The sequence below is a fragment of the Chiloscyllium plagiosum genome, chromosome 12 (assembly GCF_004010195.1).
Source record: "Chiloscyllium plagiosum isolate BGI_BamShark_2017 chromosome 12, ASM401019v2, whole genome shotgun sequence".
In the NCBI taxonomy this organism is placed as follows: Eukaryota; Metazoa; Chordata; class Chondrichthyes; order Orectolobiformes; family Hemiscylliidae; genus Chiloscyllium; species Chiloscyllium plagiosum.
This window is the reverse complement of record NC_057721.1, coordinates 10,128,323-10,151,340: the sequence shown is the minus strand read 5'-3', so window position 1 is coordinate 10,151,340 and position 23,018 is coordinate 10,128,323. Positions and strand designations below refer to the sequence as shown.

Sequence of the window (23,018 nt, the reverse complement as noted above, 5' to 3'; positions counted from 1 at the left end):
GACTTTAGGATAGTTGACCAAAGGCTGTGGTCAAATCAGTTGATTTGAAGACATGGTTTAAAAGACATTGGTGTAGCAGTTTAGGGAGGAAATATCAGAGCTTGAAGCCTCAATAGCTATTGCACAGCTCTCAGTGCTGGCATAGAGAAAGGGCGGGGGATTCACAAAAGGGTGGACATTGAAGTTGTGTGGTGTTCTCAAGTAATGTAGTGCAGAGGTATGGAGAAGATTAAAAACTACATAGGGATTTCAATGCATGTATTTAAATTATGGAGAGACTGCACATGCACAGGTAGGGAACACTGAGTAAATCATCTCACATCCTATTAAAATTCCTGGCCCACTGGTGTACAACTTTACGCTCCATCTACTGATTTCCACCTCAGGTGGTGACCGCACTGCAACAGTTAGAGTTCCCTGCAGAGTGCAGGAGATTGATCGTTAATTCCTGGAGATTCCGGGATAATCCTGGCTGGGACAATGCAATTTATTCTCCTAGAACCAGATGGATGGAGTGCCCAGTGATTGAAGGGCCAGAGGATGGGCTGTGCTGTTCCTGCCATGACCCTGCTACTAACCCTGCAGACGTACTGACTCCGTGCCCCCGGCGAGAAGGTCTGCGAGCGCACAATGGTGCTGCTACGGACAAACGGAGAGCCACGCGACCGTCGACTGCTCCTCTCCTTCGGTCGAATCATAACCTCTTCAGGGAAGGGCTCTTCAGTGTTGGTCTCTTTGTCAACCTGTAATAAATAGCAACTCCAATCACCTCCGAACACCTTTATCCTGTTCAACACTGACTGTGGAAGGAAACACAATCTCTTTTAAACTTTAATCGCTACCCACGATGGGCAACCATACAATCAACTCCAATGCTGTAAGGTGGTGTCACCAAATTTCAGAGGCTAATGATTAACACTGTGTAGGAAGTAAAGGGGCTTCTTTCCCCAAAAGACCGAAAGAGATTTGAAGCCTGCACCTGCAGTCAACTATTACCAAGTAGAGTGCAACCAAATTGCACTGCTTACAGTCATTTCCTGCACACATTTCCTCAAATGTTCCTCCTATGAATTCAAAGGAGGACAAATAAAAAATGCAAATTAGAACTGTGGCACATTCTCCGCCTCACAAACAATGAGCTGACATTTTGGGATGAAAACATAATAGCCAGCGATTCACTCCACTTTTCTCCCTCCCATCGTGGGTCAGATATTCAGGACGGAGCTCCACGGGCTTTTGCAGGGAATCTGATCTGACACTCCAGTACAGAACTAAGGGCGCCTCCGCAAGAGGGTTAGCCAGGGTCCCGCAGCCCAGTCCACCACACCATCCAGCCTTACCATCCATCTATACTTCCAGCTGCCTTAGAAAAGCAGCCAACATCAGAGACCCCTCCCACCCCACTTATAATTTCTTCATGCAGAATATACAAAAGATTCAACAGATTCAAGGACAGCTTCTTCCTGCACCATTATCAGACTTTTAGAATGTCTACAGTGTGGAAACAGGCCATTTAGCCCAAGAAGTCCACATCAACTTTCCGAAGAGTAACCCACCCAGACCCATTTCCCTACACCTAATACTCTACATTTCCCCCTGACTAATGCACCTATCCTACACATCCCTGAATACACTATGGGCAATTTAAAATAGCTAATTCACCTGACCTGCACGTCTTTGGAGTGTGGGAGGAAACCGGAGCACCCAGAGGAAAGCCATGCAGACACAGGGAGAATGTGCAAACTCCACACAGTTGCCAGAGGCTGGAATCAAACCTGGGTCCCCAGCGCTGTGAGGCAGCAGTGCTAACCACTTTTGAACCCGGCTCTCATATATGAGAGTTGATTTGTCTCTGAGGCTGTAACACCATATTCTGCATTCTGTTCTATTACCCTGATGCAATTATGTCAGGTATGATTTGCCCGGATAGCATGCAAAACAATACTTTTCACTGTATCTCGGTCCATGTGACAATAATAAATCAAATCAAAGATGAGTCATTCAGAGGAAGACTAGGACCAGCATTTGCTGAACATTGCTGCCCTGGTTTTGGTCTGGATGGTGGAGGTGCCAGGGGGGCGAGGAGGTGGTGTTAAGATAGACTTAACAAACTGCTTCAGTCTATGATGTAGACAATTAAGAATGTAGTCCTGGTGCAGCCATGGGGTGGGTGGATAACAAGTCATTGACAGGGCCACTAGTCAAACAAACAGCTCTGTCCAAATTGATAGAAAGCTGTTTGGATAATTGCTGTCACCCAAACAAATATTCCACCACAAGCTTCTTTTCGTAGTGAAGAGGTTTTTATGGCTCAGGAGGTGAGGCAGTCTTTACTGGGATCCAGCATTTGGCCGACCCTTGTAGCCGCTTGTGTGTTACATTGCTAATCACCCAGGTATCCAAGCAGGAGGCTGTCTGCCTGTTTACATTTCACTGTGGAACACCTACCCCAGTCCGCTCACTCGCCTTTCTGACCAACGCCTGTCACTGGGGAAGACCAGCCTTTCAGATCTCTTTAAATCAACATGTTCAGAGATGTTATAAGGAGCAAGTGGGACTTCAAACTGGGATCTACTGGCTCAGAGGCGGAGATTCTGCCACTGTACCACAAGACCACCTGAAGGGGTGGGGGCTACACCACCACAGAAGGGGCGGTGGGGGGATGGGGTGTTCCCGAGGCTTCTGCAGCAACTTCTCGGAGGCATGACTGGTCTGGTCCGGTCTAGGCCTCCTGTAGGCAGTTTGGGTGGCTGTTTCGGTCGGTGTTGGGCTCGTTGCCCTTACACCAGCTTCAGTCAGTCTGTGGCTCCATGTGAGCTTTTCGTCAGCATAGAGGTGGTTCCCGACCAGGATTCCAGCTGGGATGGGGGGGCCATAGGGTCCTACAGCCAGAGCTGGGAAGTGGATTAAGTGGACTCGATCCTAAATTCTCTTAGCTAATTTCTTTATTTTCCTTTCATACTTTGAAGGACCATTATTCTGAACTTTTTAATCTCTTTATTTTTCTAAATTATTACTTTTGAAGGTCTGTAATGCTGGACTTCTTATTTCTTTATTGGTTTTCCACCCTAAGAATTTACGCTCAAGAATTTGTACTCAGGCACCTTTGTACTTAAGATGGTACCGTGAGTGGCAACTTGTAAACCTTTCACTGTACTTATATGACTGCACATGTCAATAAAGCTAATCCTACTCAACAATGATACTGGAAGGCATCAGGAAATGACTGGAAGTTTTTCCTTGTTCATGATAGCTATTTCACGATGGTTCAAGTTCGGACATCGATATTCCTGCCACCCACCAGCCTAAGTCTCAGTGTTATTCAGAGCCTACTGCACAAATTGTTTTATTACCAAAGAAAGTCACGAAGGGTCAACAGAAAGTCCCACTGCTGACCAAACGAGAAAGTGAAGGTCACGTGAAGACGGCTGGCCAATAGTTGCTTTCCAAAGGAACAATGATGTCCCGTGACATTCCTATCAACCCCACAACCATCTTCCTTTGCATCTTGTACACCTCTGACCACTCGAGGTTTGCCTTTTCGCAGCTAATGAAGACAGGTTGTCTGGAGTTACTTGGAGCCAGACTTGCTGCCTTTACATTGAGGGCAGACTCCTCACTGCTCCACTAAGGGTCAGCACCTCTGCCTCTTTCTGGATCAAGTCTGTGATGAGATCTGCGATCACATCTAGCAGACTCTGAAGTGAACATCTGGGAGCATAAAACCGGCAAACAACGGTACAACTGTAGAAGATGACAACAGCCTCAACACTTGTCTATCGTAACTGCTGGACAATAGCACAAACCGTCCATCTGTCTGTACGGCACTGCCCGTGAACAATGGGGGCGCAATCAGGCCATTCTGAAATGGTATGGCCATCGTCATAAAAAAGCGCTTGTAGCCCGGGCAGAATGCCTACCTTCATACGTGGGACTCTCACTCGGACAGCGGTGAACTGGCTCACTTGCTCGGTAAACTCATGTAGCTGGCTCCCATTCCTATCGACCCCGCTGAGCTGTTCCACCACAGGGTACTGCGGGCTAAGCTGGGCACTATTGCTGCAGCCACTGTCCACCGACTCGGCCTGCCAACTCCTAGGAGAAAGTACATCAGGACAGCATCACTAATGATGTGTAAAGACAGACATACAATTCCCCATTCTAAAGATAAACAACACAACTTATATTTAAAAAAGGGACAGTACAACTGATGCAAGGTTACTCATTAACAAACATCTTGAAATTCATTGCCTCCGGTAGACACCATCAAAATTATTCGGGTTTGTAAACAACTTAGCTTGATCCAGTTGACGTCCTACTATCTCAGTGGTCACTTGGTACAATAATGAAACCAATGTCTCTCTATAAATTAGTCCAAAACAGGCACAAATATCGAAAATGGTATTTCCCCAGAATTTGGAGAAATACAGGCATAAAGTCACCTGCTTGAAGTCACCAGACACGGCCCCAATCAGCACACAATGTCTCAAACTATCTGGGATTTTCTGAAGAAATCTAACGCGCTGACAGTCGAATGAATTGGTGATGGGGGGACTTAGCAGAGACCTTCCAATATGCAATCAAGTGGAGTCCAGTTGACAGGCAGGGGAAGGCAGTCATGGGTGGCAGGTAGATTGGGGCCACAATTTTCACAGGCCTGTCTGTAGCCTTTGTACAGAGAGCAGAGGGAGGGAGGGATGCAGCAGCAGTGAGCCAGTGGGAGACTGGCTGCGGGGACAGGAACAGTGGCTACATTTCAGCACGAGGTGGCAAGGGCATGGAGGGTGGGATTCTGCTGCCAGTGGACAGTATAGCAACCACACGAAAGAGGCAAGACTGAAGCCAACCCAGAAGATCAGAGGAGGAGAGGTGGCCACACCAACAATGACGCAGCACAAGAGACCATTCAATGGCCCAGAGAGGTCTGGTACAACTAATGACATTCATGATGGCAAGGTGGTAGTCCTGACTCTCTTACCCAGGATCCCTGAGCTGTTGGGAGAGGTAGCTGACCCCTTGCTGAGGCAATGATCCCCCAAGGGCCACAGCATACAGAGAGTTGCAACACACAGGAGAACGGTGTCGGAGGTGCTTCTTTTGCACATAACTTTAAATCTAGGACCTATCGTTCCTCTTTGTTTTATGAGCAGGAACAGCTTCTTCCTCTCTGCTTTGTGTAGCCCGCTCATGATTCTGAAAACCTCCAAAACCTGGGGATAATTTTTTTAATAACCTTTTTCTGGTTCGCAAGATAACGAAGTGAGGTACCACAGGATATAGTCCTCAGGCCCCAGCTATTTAGAAACCATCTGCACAAGGCATCAGGGAGACTGTACTTGGTACAATTTTGGTCCCTTTATGCGAGGAAGGATCTGGTTATATTTTGGAGGCAGCTCGGAGGAGGTTAACCAGACTAATCCCAGAGATGAGGGGTTTGTCTTACAAAGCGAGATTGAGATGAGGCCTATGTGTAGTTTAGAAGAACAAGAGGAGATCTAATTGAGGTCTAGAAGATGCTAAAGAGGTTTGGCAAAAGTAGACAGAGACAGGGTGTTCCCTCTCATGCGGCAATCTAAAACGAGAGCTCAGTCTTTGGATAAGCAGTGGCAGATTTAGAACAGATGAGGAGAAATTACCAAACTCAAAAGGCCGTGAGTGAATCTGTGGAATGTGATGGATGCTGGGACATTCAGTAAACCTGAGGAGGAGGTAGGCGGGTTCTTGACTAACAATGGGTTGAAAGGTTATGAAGAGCAGGGAGGAAAAGTGGCATTGAGGCTGAGAGGAGATCAGCCATGATTGTATTAAATGGCAGAGTAGGCTCGAGGGGCTGAATTGCCTAATCCTGCTCAGAGTTGTGTTTAGTCACATCTCCTTTGCCAACCTTCTCCTCTCCAAATTCTTCAATCTATCCTCATCACTGAAGTAACTTCATGACTGTGGCCCTGAACCAACAAGGAGCCCTTTGCTTCCTTTGAGAAGACAGGAGTTACAGGCAGGCTGTGAAACCTCCTCGTGTCCAGTGTGAAATGGAGGCCAATTGCCTGCTCTATCATCTTCAGTTGCCTATCACGCGGCACGGTGGCACAGTGGTTAGCACTGCTGCCTCACAGCGCTAGAGACCCGGATTCAATTCCCGCCTCAAGCAACTGACTGTGTGGAGTTTGCACATTCTCCCCGTGTCTGCGTGGGTTTCCTCCGGGTGCTCCGGTTTCCTCCCACAGTCCAAAGATGTGCAGGTTAGGTGAATTGGCCATGCTAAATTGCCCGTAGTATTAGGTAAGGGGTAAATGTAGGGGTATGGGTGGGTTGCGCTTCGGCGGGGCGGTGTGGGCTTGTTGGGCCGAAGGGCCTGTTTCCACACTGTAAGTAATCTAATGTAATCTAACCTAATCTAATCTATCAGTTGTCAGGCTGTGTGCTCCTGAACAAGCTAGCCAGCAGCTGCAGGTCAGTCCGCCATCGTTTCACCCAGTCCACCCGCCTCCAGTCCCTTCTGCATGGAGCTGGGGAACATTTCCACAGACTGACCCTTCAAGTCAAGGCAATGAGCTCTCGGGTCTGCTGTTCTGAACAAGTTGAGAAACAGTCCACGGTGGAACAAGTGGTCTCATCCCTTTGCAATCCCAAAAGGGAAAAAAAAACAGCAATCACATCACCTTTCAAACTTCACGTTTCCACTGAAAACATGCTCAACTTACACTTAGCATTCCTCCAAATCCCAGCTCTCCAAGCTGCTGTTCATTTCTATTCAGCTCATCAGCCTTTCCCACTTAACGTTCCCCTCTCCTGCATTACTTCACTCTCTCAAAATGCATTTATTAAAAGCAAGATTAAAGTTTATCAAGTTAACATGTGATTCATACTCCCAGGAGATTGTCACAATGAGGCACGTTCCCCCCTCAGATTGATGCTAATGATTTAAACTATTATGTTATTCCAAGCAGGGGAAACCCAAACAGGAAGAGTCTGGTGTGTAATGCAAGGGACACAGACTTATTGGTTCAGTGTCTTTAACCATCATCCCCTTCAGTAAACACGCACAAACCCCGCTACCATTTCATTGTTTCACTGCATGGAACCAGGGCAGGTCTGAATCGACAAAGACACTCGAGTGTGGCTGTCAGAACTGACCAGTAATGGTCAGAAATTTCATGACAAGGTCAACTGCATACCGCTGACTACTGGGCCTCAGTGCTCAGGATCACACAGCATCCAGGGATTTGCTGGCAACACTCAAAGCCAAGTGGACCCTGTACCCCCTTGTTCCACAGTGGGGAATTGCCTACTGGTGCCCAGCCTGTGGGTTGCTCTGTATCTAAAGGGAGGTCTTTCTAGCCAGGTTCACAGGCTGCAGGAACCTTCCCCACCACACATTCTCCACCAACCACCCCTCCCCCTGATTGCCCGTATTTTTCCTGCTGTGAACGTTTACATCTTCTATGGTCAGACATACCTCCTCTGGATTGATCTGCTGTTTCTCTACTTGTCCTTTTATTAACCCTTTCACATCAGTACTTTTGCAGGTTTTGTTTTGCCATCCACTGTTCCCTTATTGCTTTGTCCTTGCTATCTCTTTTCCCTCGCTGAAAGCCGTCCAGTCCTGACCAAGCTTGGCGACAGAAACATTGACTCGGTTTTCTTCCCCGTCTGCAGATATTGCCCCACCTGCCAGGAATTCCCAACATTTCAACGTACCTCTCCGACGCAGCTTCGGTTTTCTCTTCCTTCATCTCCTCCTGGATTTCCTCCTCTGTACATTCCAACTTCACTCGCTCCTCCGCTAACTGTTTCTCCACTGCCTCCAACTGAGCTGTGGTCCTTGCTAGGAGCATTGCCACTGCATCCTTTGGGTGGATAAAACACACATATCAGTACGGACCACGTGTGCCCACCCAGCAAGACATCCAAGCAACAGAGGTAAAGAATGAGTGAACATTTACAGCACACCTCTCATGTCTCTCCCAGCACTGGGCTGGAGTCAAATGTAATCGCTAATTTGCATAGAAAAGTACCATAATCAATGGGATACTTCTCCAGTTATTGACCTGGGAGTATCGAAGTCATGATTTCAAGGATTGGGGATGACAGAAAGCTCAGCAACGTAATAGCCAGGGTAGCAAATAGTAACAGACATCAAAATAACAGACAGTCACATAGCACATGACATTTAAGGCAGAGAAACACAAAGTCATAGAGATGTACAGGGAAACAGACCCTTTGGTTCAACCCGTCCAGGCCAACCAGACATCCCAACCCAATCTAGTCCCACCTGCCAGCACCCAGCCCATATCCCTCCAAACCCTTCCTATTCATTTACCCATCCAGATGCCTTTTAAATGCTGCAATTGTACCAGCCTCCACCACTTCCTCTGGCAGCTCATTCCATACACGCACCACCAGTCACACAATGAATGGCAAAGAACTTGTATTAATATGATACTGGTCACAACTTCAGTACATATAGCTACTGGAGTGGTCACTTTTAGCAGTGGCACTGTTGTACTGTTGGAAACCTCCCACAAAACTTTGTCTCGTTCTGTTTTCTGGACATTTGTGGCATCCAAGATTCTCAATGCAGTGACAAGTTGGTGATGTGGCAAATTTGCTCTTGTTCAGGATACTCAAAAGTGCCCACTTTAGAGGGTTATGCCTATAAGGATGTTGCTTAATCAAAACAGCATCTCCTATATCTACTTCATGCACAATTAGGTTAGTACTTCCCAGTTTATTTCTGCATATCTCCCCATGTGATAGTAATAACTCCGGTCATTTCAATTTTCTTGTGGAAAGTAACTCAATTTATCCCAATTTTTGACAACTTTCTCATTGTCCAATTTGATTTGTGGAATGTCTAATTCATAATCCTCTGAACTTATGTGCTGTAATCATTAACACCTCCTCCTCTTGCTTTCCTTCCCTATCAAAATACCTTTTGAGCATATTCACATGAAACACTCTGTGAGATTTCTTCCTGTCTGGAGTCCTTATCAAGTAGGTTAGCTCTCACAATTTCTTCTCGATTTGATAAGGTCCACTAAACCTTGCTTTTAAAGGCTCATCTGTCACTGGAAGTAACACCATTACCTTATTTCCCAATTGCAAAATTGCAAATTTGTGATTTCTTATCCACTTCCTGTTTTATTGTATGCTGTGATACTTTTAAATGCTGTCTAGCCAATTCTCCAGCTCTATTTAATCATTCTCTAAAATTTGACAAATACTCCAAATGGGTGATCTCTGAATCCTGACCTTTTAATTTCTCCTTAATCAATTTTAATGATCCCCTTACTTCATTCCCAAAAATGAATTCAAATGGACTGAATTTGGTTGATTCATTTGGTGCATCTTCGATCGCAAAAAGTACAAAGGGATCTCCTTATCCCAATCATCTGGATAATCCTGACCATAAGCCCTCAACATGGTCTTTAGTGTTTGATGCCATCATTCTAGTGCTCCCTGTCAGTCCGGATGGTACACAGTAGATTTGAACTGCTTTATTCCCAAGTTAGCCATAACCTCCTTGAATAGTTTGGATGTGAAGTTTGATCCTTGATCTGACTGGATCTGTATTGGTAGTCCATATCTCGTAAAACATTTAAATAATTCTTCTACAACCTTTTTGGCTGTGATGTTGCGTATTGAGATTGCCTCTGGAAATCTAGTCGCCACATCCATTATTGTTAACAAATACTTATTCCCACTTTTTGTTTGAGGCAGGGGAACTATACAATCAATCAAGACTTTTGTGAAACATCCCTCAAATGCTGGAATAGGTATTAAAGGTGCAGGTTTTATTATTGCCTATGGTTGTCCGATTAGCTGACATGTATGACAGGTCTGGCAAAATTCAACGACATCTTTGTATAGTCCAGGCCAGTAAAAATGTCTTTGTATTTTAGCCTGTGTTTTCCTCACCCCTAAATGTCCTCCAAATGGTAGCTCATGCGCCACTTACAGCACCTTCTTTCTATACCCTACTGGCAAAACAATTTGATGAATCTCTGCCCACGTCTCATCTGCTTGAATGTGCGATGGTCTCCATTTCCTCATTAAGACGTCATTTGTTAAGCAATGACACACAGGGATGCATTCACTTTCTTTCTCAGTAAATGCATTTTGATATACTTTCTGCTGTTATTCAATCAGCTTAGCAGAGCTAAAGATAGGTTTATGTATTTGCTCCTTCTCTGTTCCACTTATCTGATCGAAGAAAGTTTTGCATTACACTATGTCAGCTTCCTTATCTGTGCCTTTTGATCTCTCCTGTTTCAGCTTGTGTCTCTGTGATCTTGTGACCACACAATCAGGGAAAATTCCTGGATAAACATCTTTGATATCTTCAGTTGCCTGTGTCTCCACTGGTTTTTCAACTAGAGTGCGTAGTACACCCACTGGTGAATCAGCTATATCATTTGCAAGGACAAATTGTATTCCTGGAGCTGAGAGTTTATCTAGTGCTCCTGCCACAAATTCTCCACTCTTCACTGGACTCTCTGGCCTCACTTTACATAACTGAGTACTTTTTGTCTAACCATGAATTCCTGTTACCAGAACCTTTTTCTGGCAATAGTCACTCAGGAGTACATATCTCCTCATCCTTCAGCATCACAGACTGAGAGCATCCTCCGTCCCTTAATATCATAACCTCTTAACCTACTACTCCTAACCTATGTGAATAAACTTTACCCTTGCATGTATATTTTTTAAGCAGATCTGGCACTTCCTCCTTAATCAACCTCCGATCATCTTGTACACTCTGAGGCAGTTGTCTAACTTCCCTTGTGCTTTTTGTTACTAGTCCAACAAAACCTTTGGGCTTGTCTGATTTCTGACATCTGGTTTTCTCCGAGCCTACCAACACTATGATTCTATGTGGCCCACTTTATTACAATGAAAACACTGGAGCTTTTTAATTTCTTTGTCCCCTTCAAGGGTGTTTTTTAACCCTGTGGTAAATTATCCATATGACCTTCACTGAGATCTACCTTTCCCTTATCACGTGAGGATTTCTCTTTGCCCCAATTTCTATCCCTCATGGACTGAAATGGATTCTTGAAGCCAAACCCCTGTTTTATGGACCAGCGCATAATCATCAGCTGTTAACCTTGCTGCTTTAGCTCTCTGTTCTTCCACATGAATTCATATTACTTCCCCGCTAAGCCTTTATCTCCAGCCTTTTAAGCTGACTTTCCATTTTAATTGTCAGTTTTTGAGGTTCAAAAACTCTCTCTTTTTCTTTCTCTTCTGCTTCTAATCGTAACTCAAACTGTTTCATTTCTGCTGCCCTTTCCTTATCTCTTGCCTCTAACTCAAGCTGCTTAATTTGCAATTGAATTCTTGCCATCTCTATAGATTCTGATGGTTTCTCCAGTGAGTATAAATGCTGAGCTACTGCTGTAATTATCTCTCCTTTCCTCACAGAAGCAGGCAGATCCAAGCCCAGCTGGTCTGCTAATTTCTGCAGCTTGGTCTTATTCATGTTCTGCAAACCTTCCAAAGTGACTGCTTCCATTTCCAGAAAACTTTAGGTGACTGAAAGAGTCATTCCTATCCCAAGCTCTGTCTACCCAACCAAACCAACACCCGAAATAAAGACACTAGCACCTACCACTCGCTGTTTAAAATCCCGGACGAGCCCCCAGACCATTATGGATGAAGCCAGACTATTCAGAACATTCTTAAGCAGGCAGCCCTAGACCATAACTTACAATTTGTTTCAGTAAATGTACAGTAACCTTTACCCAGAGTGAGATAGCTAGGTTGACTATTCTATTTTAAAACAGGCAAAACATTTATTCACAAAATTACATAATAAAACACAAAGAAGAGAATAAAGAATCCCTACAGAACGCAGCCTTATCCAAACTAGACTTAATTATGCTGTTCCGAATATACACAACAGTCCCAATATGCAAACTCCCCTTAAAGCCCAGTATAGATGGAACACATGCTTCCAGGTTGAAGACCACTTTGGCCTGAAGTCTCGTCTATTTACATAGAAACAAAAGGCCTCTCAAAATCCTTTTCATCGCGGTACCAAACCAGACTGATCGGAGCCCAGCCCGGTTTATTGCCCCTCTGAGAAAAATCAAGGACAGTCTCTACTTGAGCCAAGGAACAGCTTTTAGAAAAAAAGGGACTAGCTTTGTGACACCTCAAAGAATTCAATAAGGTTTGTGAGACATGACCTGCCTCTCTCGAAGCCATGCTGACTATCTGTAATCAAGCTATGCTTTTCCAAATAATCATAAATCCTGAGTCTCAGAATCCTCTCCAATAATTTGCCCACCACCGATGTAAGACTGACTGGTCTGTAATTCCCAGAATTATCCCTTTCTCGAACAAGGGAATAACTTTTTCCACCCTCCAATCATCTGGTACTACTCCAGTGGACAGCGAGGATGCAAAGATCATCGCTAAAGGTGCATTAATCGCTTCCCTCGTTTCCCATAGTAACCTTGGGTATATCCCATCTGGCCCAGGGGACTTACCTATCCTTATATTTTGCAACATTTCCAGACACAATCTCCTTCTCAACATCAACCTATTCAAGCATATCAGCCTGTCTCACGCTGTCCTCACAAATGATAATATCCCTCTCAGTTGTGAATACTGAAGCAAAGTATTCATTAAGGGACCTCCCTGACCTCTTCCTATTCCAAAGACAAGTTCCTTCCAAAATCCCTGATCGGCCCTCCCCTCACTCTGGCCATCCTCTTGTTCCTCACGTAAGTGTAGAATGCCTTAGAGTTTTACGGCATCCTTAATTCAAACCTCTCACCATTGCAGTTTGTGAATCAGTGCTTGGTTTCAAAGGATGTTAGCAAAGCACCAACAGGAGAAAGGTTTCCCCAAACTCAGAGTTGAAGGAGGCTCCCGTGGAGCAGAACTCAGAATGGTTGGTTCACTTGCTGTAAATACTCCTCACAAAAAGAAGAGACCCGACATCAGTACAAGCCTCTCCCAACTGCTCACTAACATGCACCCTGAAAGTTTCTGTCAGTAATCAGTCTCTGCCTCGTAGTATAGGTGACTCCAATCCCACATCAATACTGTCAGAGCAGAATAGAATAGAATCCCTACAGTGTGGAAACAGGCCCTTCGGCCCAGCAAGTCCACACTGACTGGCCGAAGAGTAACCCACCCAGACCCATTCCCCCACCCTATTACTCTACATTTACCCCTAAGTAATGCACCTAAAATGCACGTCCCTGTGTGCAATTTAGCACGGCAAATTCACCTGACCTGGACATCTTTGGATTGTGGGAGGAAACTGGAGCACCCGGAGAAAACCCACACAGACACGGGGAGAATGTGCAAACTGCACACAGACAGTCACCCGAGGTTGGAATTGAACCCGGGTCCCTGGCGCTGTGAGGCAGCAGTGCTAACCACTGAGCCACCGTGCTGTCCTTGATTCACAACTGTCGTCTCAAAATGACTGTAAAATCCCTCTGCAAAGTTGCATCAACGTGGCTCCCCGAAACTGGATTACTACGACCAGGGATGGGTTACAAGTGCTTCCCTCACCACTGACTCTTATGGCTTGAAGGGCATTGCTTTGAAAATAGTCCAAAAAAGATGGCAGAACATTGCTGGACTGCCAAGTTTCAAAAGGAGATTCACGTTACGGAGAGCTAACGCTTGGTGTCTGACCTTTAAGCACCCAGAGACACAGTTGCTCAGAAAAGCATGACCCTACTTCCTTCCCTGTTAGAGTGAATCATGATAGATTAGTACATGTTCAACTTTACCTTCATTTCACTGTCGGTCAGCTTTGCAACAGCTCCAGTACTGCAGCCTTGCTTGCTGGTCCTTTCGGGTATCGTGCCCATACTACTGAAGGTTAACAGTTGATACCAATGGAGCAACATTTCACCTGGTCTTTCAATGTCAGCCAGGCTTATCTGAACAACTCCCTAGAACAGAAGAAACTCATTGAGAGAGATGCAGGCCAAACACAAAGTTTAACGCATGTTCTCTTTAAGCCCCATCCTTATCATGCCGTTGGGTTACTGTGGTTCAGAAAGCTCGATGCCTTACTGATCAGCCCATTCCACACTTCCCCACCATTATCCTGTGTGCACTGTCTAAGCAAGGCACCCAGCAATCTGCCCAGCTTTCTTCAGCACCACTGGCTCTCTCACCAAGAAAGAAAAGGGGGGTAGTAGGTACATGGGAGTACTGCAACCTCCAGGTTCCCCACCAGGCGGATCTGGGTGTCTATGGTCTTTTCTCTATCATCGCTGTTACCTTTCAAACACACCTCAACTGTCTGCAGATCAATGGAATCCAGAATCAGACCACATGTACACTAGGCAGCGGGTCTCCCTCAGGGAGTCAGTTCATGGCTGGACAGCAAAACAGGTTTCACAGTAAACTGACAGGGAAACTTGTTCACACTGATGTTGAACTGGCAGCGTCATAGAGTCATCCAGCATAGAAACAGACCCTTTGGTCCAACCAGTCCATGCCGTCCCATTTTCCCAAACTAAACTAGTCCCACCCGCCTGCGCGTGGCCCATATCCCTCCGAAGAGAAAGTGGGTACTGCAGACGCTGGAGATCAGAGTTAAGGTCAGAGTGGGGCTGGAAAAGCACAGCAGGTCAGGCAGCATCCGAGAAGCAGAAAAATCGATGTTTTGGGCAGGAGCCCTTCATCAGAATACTCCGAACCTTTCCTATTCATGTACTTAGTCCAATGTCTTTTAAATATTGTAACTGTACCCACATCCACCACTTCCTCTGGCAGTTCATTTCACACATGAACCACCCTCTGTGAGCAAAAGTTGCACCTCACTTCCATTTTAAAATGTTTTCCTCTCACTTTAAAAGATCTGCCCTCTGGTTTTGAACGCCCCCCCTACCCTAGGGAGAAGACCTATTCACCTTATCTATCCCCCACATGATTTTATAAAACTCTAAGGTCACCCCTCAACCTCCTATGCTGCAGTGAAAAAGTCCCAGCCTATCTTCATAGCTCAAACTCTCCATGCCTGGCAACATAGTGGTAAAATCTTTCCTGAACCCTGTCCAGTTTAAATAATATCCTTCCTATAATGAGGCAACTAGAACTGGATGCAGTACTCCCAAAGGGAGCATCCTGTACAACCTCAACATGTCAGATATAAACACCTGGAGCTAGTGTAGACTCGTGTTAAACTTGCAATAAGTGGGGATATCAATACCTGGAAACCGCAGTCAGCACCTACCAGTAACTCTTCCTGCATTTGCTGGTCAATGGAACATATATCCAGCTGCATAGTTTTCAACCTCAACATGCTGGGTGCCACTGGAATTTGAAACGATTCGTTGAAGGTCATTAGCGCCTGAACCTCTAAAGCCTTAGAGCAGAAGGTAAACAGTGTGCCGGGGTCAATCGGGAGCAACGAGGTCCGTATAAACCTGCAACGAGAACTGAATTATTCTTGTTCACAACAGATTTTCAGTTGTAAGACACAACTTGAGTGTAAGCCCAGCACCCAGCAACAACAGTGGTCCAGATGCCATTGTATCCTCTGCTGACTACTATAAGCATCCAGACAGGGCCCAAGGCCACCCCACTCGCTGTGTTCAAGTAGGGCTTTCTCTGTGGAAAGTTAGACCTCAACATATGACATCAAAGGCTCCGTTTCTCATCTGCTTTCCTGTTAAGTTTGATGCTGCCAGTCAATAAAATGACCGCTTCTTTCACAGAGGTCTGCAGCCTCTCAGAGTGGGTGTGAACCGAAAGGCGACAAACAAATTTACCAGAGGGCCCACTGCAATCCTGTTCTCTCCAGAGACAGACCCTGACTGGATGTATTCCTGAAGACATGGCCATGTGACTTGATCACATGGCATTCAACCACATGACACTGCTTCAGAGTTGCTCGACCACATGATGTTTGCTGCAGTTTGCAAACATCCTTACGGTTACATAGAACATTACAGCACAGTACAGGCCCTTCAACCCTTAATATTGCGCCGACCTGTGAAACCAATGTGAAGACAATCTAATGTTTACTATTCCATTTTCATCCATATGCCTATCCAATGGCTATTTAAATGCCATTAAACTTGGCAAGACTACTACTGTTGCAGGCAGTGTGTTCCATGCCCGACTACACTCCGAGTAAAGAAACTACCTCTAACATCTGTCTTATATCTATCACCCCTCAATTTAAAGCTATGTCCTATATCTATCACCCCTCAATTTAAAGCTATGTCCTCTTGTGCTAGCCATCACCATCCAAGGAAAAAGGCTCTCCCTGTCCACCCTATCCAACCCTCTGATTATCTTGTATGTCTCTATTAAGTCACCTCTCAACCTTCTTGTCTCTAACAAAAACAGCCTCAAGGCCCTCAGCCTTTCCTCGTAAGACCTCCCCTGCTTCCAATTGTCTACAATTCTCCAAACGTGGCCGCGCTGGAATTTTGTTTTCTGCAGCATGATCTCATGGTTCCGAAACCCAATCCCTCTACCAATAAAAGCTGACACACCGTATGCCTTGTTAACAACCCTGCGAAAGTGAATACGGCAGATGGAGATAAAAGTCAAGAGTGTGGTGCTGGAAAAGCTCAGCAGGTCAGGCAGCACCTGAGGAGCAGCAGAATCGACATTTCCGGGGAATGAGGCTGGAATGGGTGGTACCTTCCCCCCATCCCACTCCCATTTATCTCTCCACCCCCCCGGAGGCTCCCAGCCTCATTCCTGATGAAGGGCTTTTGCCCGAAATGTTGATTTTCCTGCTCCTTGGATGCTGCCTGACCTTCTCAACAACCCTATCAACTTGGGTGGCAACTTTCAAGGATCTATATACCTGGACACCGAGATCTCTCTGCTCATCTACACAACCAAAAATCTTAACATTAACCCAGTACTCTGCATTCCTGTTAAACCTTCCAAAGAGAATCACCTCACACTTTTCCACATTAAACTCCATTTGCCACCTCTCAGCCCAGATCTACAGCTTATCTATGTCTATCTGTAACCTGCAACATCCTTCAGTACTATTCACAACTCTACTGTCATCTGCAAATTTAAGATCACATTGTTACCCATCCTTCTATGCCCTCATCCAGGTCATTATATAAATGACAAACAACAGAGGACCCAAAACAGATCCTTGTGGTACCCCACTAGTAACTGAACCCCAGGATGAATATTTCCCATCAACCACCACCCTCTATGTTCCTTCAGCTGGCCAGTTACTGATCCAACCTGGTAAATCACCCTCAATCCCATGCCTCCGTATTTTGTGCAATAGCCTCCCATGGGGTACCTTATCAAATGCCTTACTGAAATCCATATACACCACATCCACTGCTTTACCCTCATTCACCTGAATGGTTACCTTAGTCTCAGTACCACCATGATCTGAATAGACCAAAGGCTTTTCGCTTTCAAGGTGAAATGAGTAGCAATTCATAAATCTGAAAGATTTAAATAACACTTAAACAAAAACTATGTATTGACCACTAATGTGGCTATTGATTACCATCGATGCAACAACAAAGAAAAATATAACCCTCATACAAAATCCAAATACTACAGATGCTGGAAAGCTGAAACAGCTGAAACCTTACAGCAGCTCTGGCAGCATTGCAACTGGTTATTCCGTCCCTAAATGCTGTCACAATTGCTGAGTATTTTATTCTTTTTTGTAATCCATTTAAGCAACTCATATTATAAGCTCCTGTACTATCTTCTGGCTTTTTACAGCATACCACAAACAATTGAAAGAACAAATGAAACCAAAACCAAATCTATTTATGAATTGTCTCGACTCCCCAACCTGCGCTCAGGGAGGTGACGCCCAACCTCAGAGCAGTCTAACAAAGTTGCCTAAGTCTGAAACAAAACACATTTTCGCAACAGCCTATCCCAGAGGCAGACACAAAGAACTAAACGTTTACATACAGGTCAGGAACAACAGTGTCGATCGTAACAATGTGATCTTAAATATACATGTCCTAGTTGGGTTGGAGATCAGCCCAGTGCCATTGAGTGCCAGCCAGGATTAGCCAGGAGGTGGCAACTGTCTGCACACTGTAAGTGCCAAAGGTGGACATGATGGGGGCCTGGTGCTACCTTTCGTGAGGAAGTATGCAGGTGGCCTGGTAACCTGACCAAGGCCAAAGGTAAACAAAGGGACCAATGTAAAAGGTCAAGCACGCAACCAGCTCCTGGCATCAAAATGAAACTTTAATTTCTGTTCACTTTGAAACTGACGGGCACACACCAACATGTCTGGAGTGGGCAATCTCAACGCTGACGAGTTTTTGCCCCTGTAACAAACCTCGCATGGAGCAAGTCTCGATCGCTTTTCCTGTTTCCCACCGCTCACCCTATCTTGGAAAACTGCGTCATTTCCTGGAGACAGGAGATCCCAGTGTCATCCTCCAGTATTTCAAAATGTGCCCACAACCCTTCCTGACTCCCAGTGAAAACAAAACTCCTGGTTGAACCCTCATTCACTCCAGTTTGTACATTATCATCTCCCCACGCACGTTTTGACAGCTTTATGACAAGTCACATGAACAGAGGAGAGATTTCTACTCACTCGCTCAGTGTGGACACCCAGGGTCCCCCATACAAGGGCTTTGATCTCAATACAACTTGCCTCTTTGTTCAAAAGTGTCATTAGCATTGTGTTTGATAGCATTTTAATATGACTCCAAAGTCAACACTGGCACTGGACTCTATCAAGAAACAAGTCAGTCCTAAAAAATGGTCAAAAAAGGTCCACCTTTCATGATCAAGGCTTGTATTATTGTTTTTAACTTACACTCTGTTCCCATCTTTCACCTGTAGAGCAGTGAGATTCCGCAACTGAAGGATGTGAATGATCAAGCATTCCTCCCGGTGATCGTATCTGAAGATACAAATGTTTTGTGAGCGTATCTGCCAAAGAAACAAGGCCTGCATTTGTAAAGTGCCTTTCCCAACCCAAGCAAGTCCCAAAGCACTCTGCAGCCAATTCTAAAGCCTAGTCACTGTTGTAATAAACTGCTGATAGCAGGGTATTACTGCCAGACATCTTAGACTGATTTCAAATCCCCAAGTGACTGCAGTGTGTGAACGTACATCGTCTGGATTATTAGTCTATTCTGATTGTGCTTTGTTACTGATGCAGAACTCTTAAAGGACATGACGTTTCATGTGGATTGCCTCATGTTTTGATCATCCAGAGGTTGGATTTATATTGACTCATGTTTTTAAAGCTGCTTAACCTGACAGCAAGGAACAGAGGGACAGTAGTGGCCATTCAGCCCACCCTGTTGATCAAACACTTCAATGCCTGTTACCCACCCTATTCCTGAAACCCTTATACGCCATCGACAATCAGTAAGTCAGCAATCCCTACTTGAAATATAATTCAAAGACTGAGCTTCCACAGCTTCTGGAGAAGCAAACTCCAAAGACCCTCCGAATAAAAAAAAAAACTCTCCTCCTCTTGGTCCCAAGATATATCCCCCTTATTTGAAGTTAATCGTGCCCCCAGTCCTGGTCTCCCCAGTGAAGGTACAAATCTTATCTGCTGCTCACCTGGTCTATCCTTCACAATATTTTGTAAAGTTTCAATGAAATCTCATTCTTTGAAACTCTAGAGAATACAGGCCTGGTTTGTCCAGCCTCTCTTCATGGGACAGTCCCACCATCCCAGGAATAAGTCTGGTGAGCCTTTGTTGCGCTCCCTCTCGGACAATAATAGCTCTCCTGAGACCGGGAGACACAGAACTCAATGTGTGGGCCACCCCAGTTCCTATACAATAGGACCAACTATTGCAGTGCAAGCACAATGGTGTTCCTGAGAATTCTACTCAAATCATCGAAGGAAACACACCTCCCAATAACTGCAAACAAATGGGTGTCACGGAGCGAGCCCGGTACATTTAAACACTTACACAAGTCCCATTTTAATTTGTGGAGGGTCAAAAGTGATGGAACTAGTATTGTACAGAGTCTCGTCTGCATCTTCAGGCCTGCAAATCCAAACAAATGAGCACAATAAACACAAAGCAACCTCACAATCTACTAAAGTCACAGTTATTACAGAGGCGTGTCTGCACCGTTAAATTAGTGGTCGAGTGAGCCTTGGCTCAGTGGGAGTACTCCAGCCTGAGTCAGGTTACTGGTTAGAGTGCTTTGCAGACAGCTATGACTGAATACTGAAGAGTGTTCCTGTCAAGGGGCTGACCTCCCATCTGGTAGGATTGGAGTAATGACTCACTCCACAGGCCCTGCACATTACGTCTCGTCTGGTCAGACTAACCACGCGCCCACATCATGGATCTTCCTCACAGAGTGCGATTTGCCCAAAGTAAATGCAGTGCAAGAAACGAGCTGGGCCCTACTGCCTCATCAAGAGAGGGAGGAGAGAGTATAGTTTGATCACTTTGTCACTGAAGCGATCTGTATTACAGCTGAGCAGAATGCGGGGGGGGATGGACCCTTGCTACTGGTGATTTGGTGCTCCCTTGCCCCCCCGAGACAGACATTGCACAATACAGGCAGAAAGCCCCATAGAATAGCAGGGCCCACTGTCACCGTAATGGGCAGCCTCAATAACGGGGCTCATTCCAACCTTACAATTGGTGGAACAGAAATTGCAACCATCGACAGCTTCACACAAACAGGACCAACCATGGTGACAAAACCTACCACTAAAGGGACAGTCATTGCTCAGACCAAATTAACGGGTTAGCAGGGAATTACAGTAATGGCCAGAATTACGTGCAGCACAGTCTGCACAAGCAACAAAGTGGCCACATAATGGCGCCTCTCACAGCTAGTCAGAATCGGGAGGGTAGGACGTCCTTGGAAAATACCAACTGGAGAGTGATTAGATTTTTTTAGATTAGATTCCCCTACAGTGTGGAAACAGGCCCTTCGGCCCAACAAGCCCACACTGACCCACCAAAGAGTAACCCACCCAGATCCATTCCCCTACATTTACTAAAGCACCTAACACTACGGGAAATTTAGCATGGCCAATTCACCTAATCTGCACATCTTTTGGACTGTGGGAGGAAACTAGAACACCCGGAAGAAACCCACGCAGACACGGGGAGAATGTGCAAACTCCACACATACAGTTGCCCGAGGCTGGAATCAAACCTGGGATCCTGGCATTGCTAACCACTGAGCCATCATGCTTCCCCCCCCCCCGCCTCTAATGTGTTCCACCGACCTGATAATGTCATCACCTTTTGCCTAATGCTTCGAAGACTCCACTGTCTGTGGCGACAGAATCATCTGAAAAACCTGTGGAGACTCTCCTCACTCTTCGGCCTGCTTTAAGAGCACTGTCAGCACGCAGGGTTACCACTGCAATAAAGGAGGGAAGGCAGCATACATTAATGTGGTCCTCAAGACATGACAAGTAAAATACAGGGGAACTGAAACCTCACCTTGGGTTCATTAGGAAGGTACACTAACTGGGAATAGCTTCAGTACCTGAGGGACACATGCACCAGTAAAGTCTCCTATTCATCCTTAAGGCACACGCCCAAGTCTCCCAGAAACTTCACTGATCTGCATTTACATAGCACCTTTAATGCACCGATTATTCTCAACCTACTTCACTGCATTGTCATCAGAGATCTGATTTTGAGGAGTTGGCTTGTCAACAAAAGATTGATCAATAGAAAATTATCACCATCGAGCTGGGTCTGGATTAACTTACTGTGGAGTGAAAGGAGGACTCTCAGTCAGCATGTGATGTGTTAAGTTGGTCAGGACATGTGGATCAAATCACTGTGTCTTTTTAAATCTGGGACCTCATATATAATTTCTCTTCTGAAACCAGACTAGTGGGGCCAATTGTGATGAGAAACATAACTTTCTGAACAGGTGACGTAAGTGATGGAGCATTCCAGAGACGATGATTGCCAGGAAAAGAGAAAGAGGGGAGGTAGAGACCAGACGGGCCTCCGTAAGGAATATGAAGGAGAACACAAATTACACAAACTTTCCTGATCCTTGCTCTGGAATTGTCCGTCATCCAGGACTAAATCTGCATCAAGATTGGAACTGCATTGTAGAACCTTGACTTTTACGTCTGCATGTAGCCAGTGTCTTGTTCACACTGCGAACAATGCTGCTAAAATGGAACAAACTGATCATCCAGCCACAAGGCATCCAACTGCAGGGAGGTTAAAAAAAAATCAAGCCTCATCATTCTCAAAATCAACGTGTGGCCTTTACAGGACACCACCACAAGGTGGCACCAAACATCCAGGGCTGACTCACAATCATGAATGGACTTCTGACTTTGTAAACATCACTCACACATTGACATTTCATTGCGTTCTCCACACAAACTTTTTCTTTTCAGTTGGCAGAAATTAACCAGGACTCCAAATTAGTCTGTGTACTGTTAGCATTTTCGTCCTTGTAATCTTCTCATGGATCTCCATAAACATCATTACCCTCACCATTATATAAGCATGGTAATAATGAATTAAACTGACAGATGCGAGTAAACCAGGTGAGTGCCAATGTATTCAGCCTTTAGAAATACCGATGTTTAACTGCCCCAGAATGTATGTGTCTCTAATGACTTTTGCTCTGAGTAAAGATCGGAAAGATGTTGAGAAACCTGACAGGGTTCAGAAAAGATTTACAAGGATGTTGCCAGGGTTGGAGGATTTGAGCTTTAGAGAGAGGCTGAACAGGCTGGGGCTGTTTTCCCAAGAGTGTCGGAGGCTGAGGGATGACCTTATAGAGGTTTACAAATTCATGAGGGGCATGGATAGGATAAATAGACAAAGTTGCTGTGGTTCTGTTCGCCGAGCTGGAAGTTTTTGTTGCAAACGTTTCGTCCCCTGTCTAGGTGACATCCTCAGTGCTTGGGAGCCTCGTGTGAAGCGCTTCTGTGGTGTTTCCTCCGGCATTTATAGTGGCCTGTCCCTGCCGCTTCCGGTTGTCAGTTTCAGCTGTCCGCTGTAGTGGCCGGTATATTGGGTCCAAGTCAATGTGTTTGTTGATAGAGTTGGAATGCCATGCTTCTAGGAATTCTCATGCATGTC

At 45.4% G+C, this 23,018-nt stretch overlaps 1 protein-coding gene across 1 annotated transcript in view; it reads right to left on the bottom strand.

Moving 5' to 3' along the window:
• wwc3 (WWC family member 3) overlaps positions 1-23,018 on the bottom strand; it is a 186,774-nt gene that overhangs the window by 5,772 nt on the left and 157,984 nt on the right. Inside the window, exons 12-19 of the mRNA XM_043700448.1 lie at positions 21,195-21,315; positions 19,893-19,970; positions 18,773-18,859; positions 15,215-15,407; positions 13,758-13,922; positions 7,699-7,847; positions 3,921-4,095; positions 579-743 (exon numbers count right to left, since the gene is read on the bottom strand). Of these exons, the coding sequence (XP_043556383.1) occupies positions 579-743; positions 3,921-4,095; positions 7,699-7,847; positions 13,758-13,922; positions 15,215-15,407; positions 18,773-18,859; positions 19,893-19,970; positions 21,195-21,315 (1,133 nt within the window). The remainder of the gene's footprint in view (positions 1-578; positions 744-3,920; positions 4,096-7,698; positions 7,848-13,757; positions 13,923-15,214; positions 15,408-18,772; positions 18,860-19,892; positions 19,971-21,194; positions 21,316-23,018) is intronic.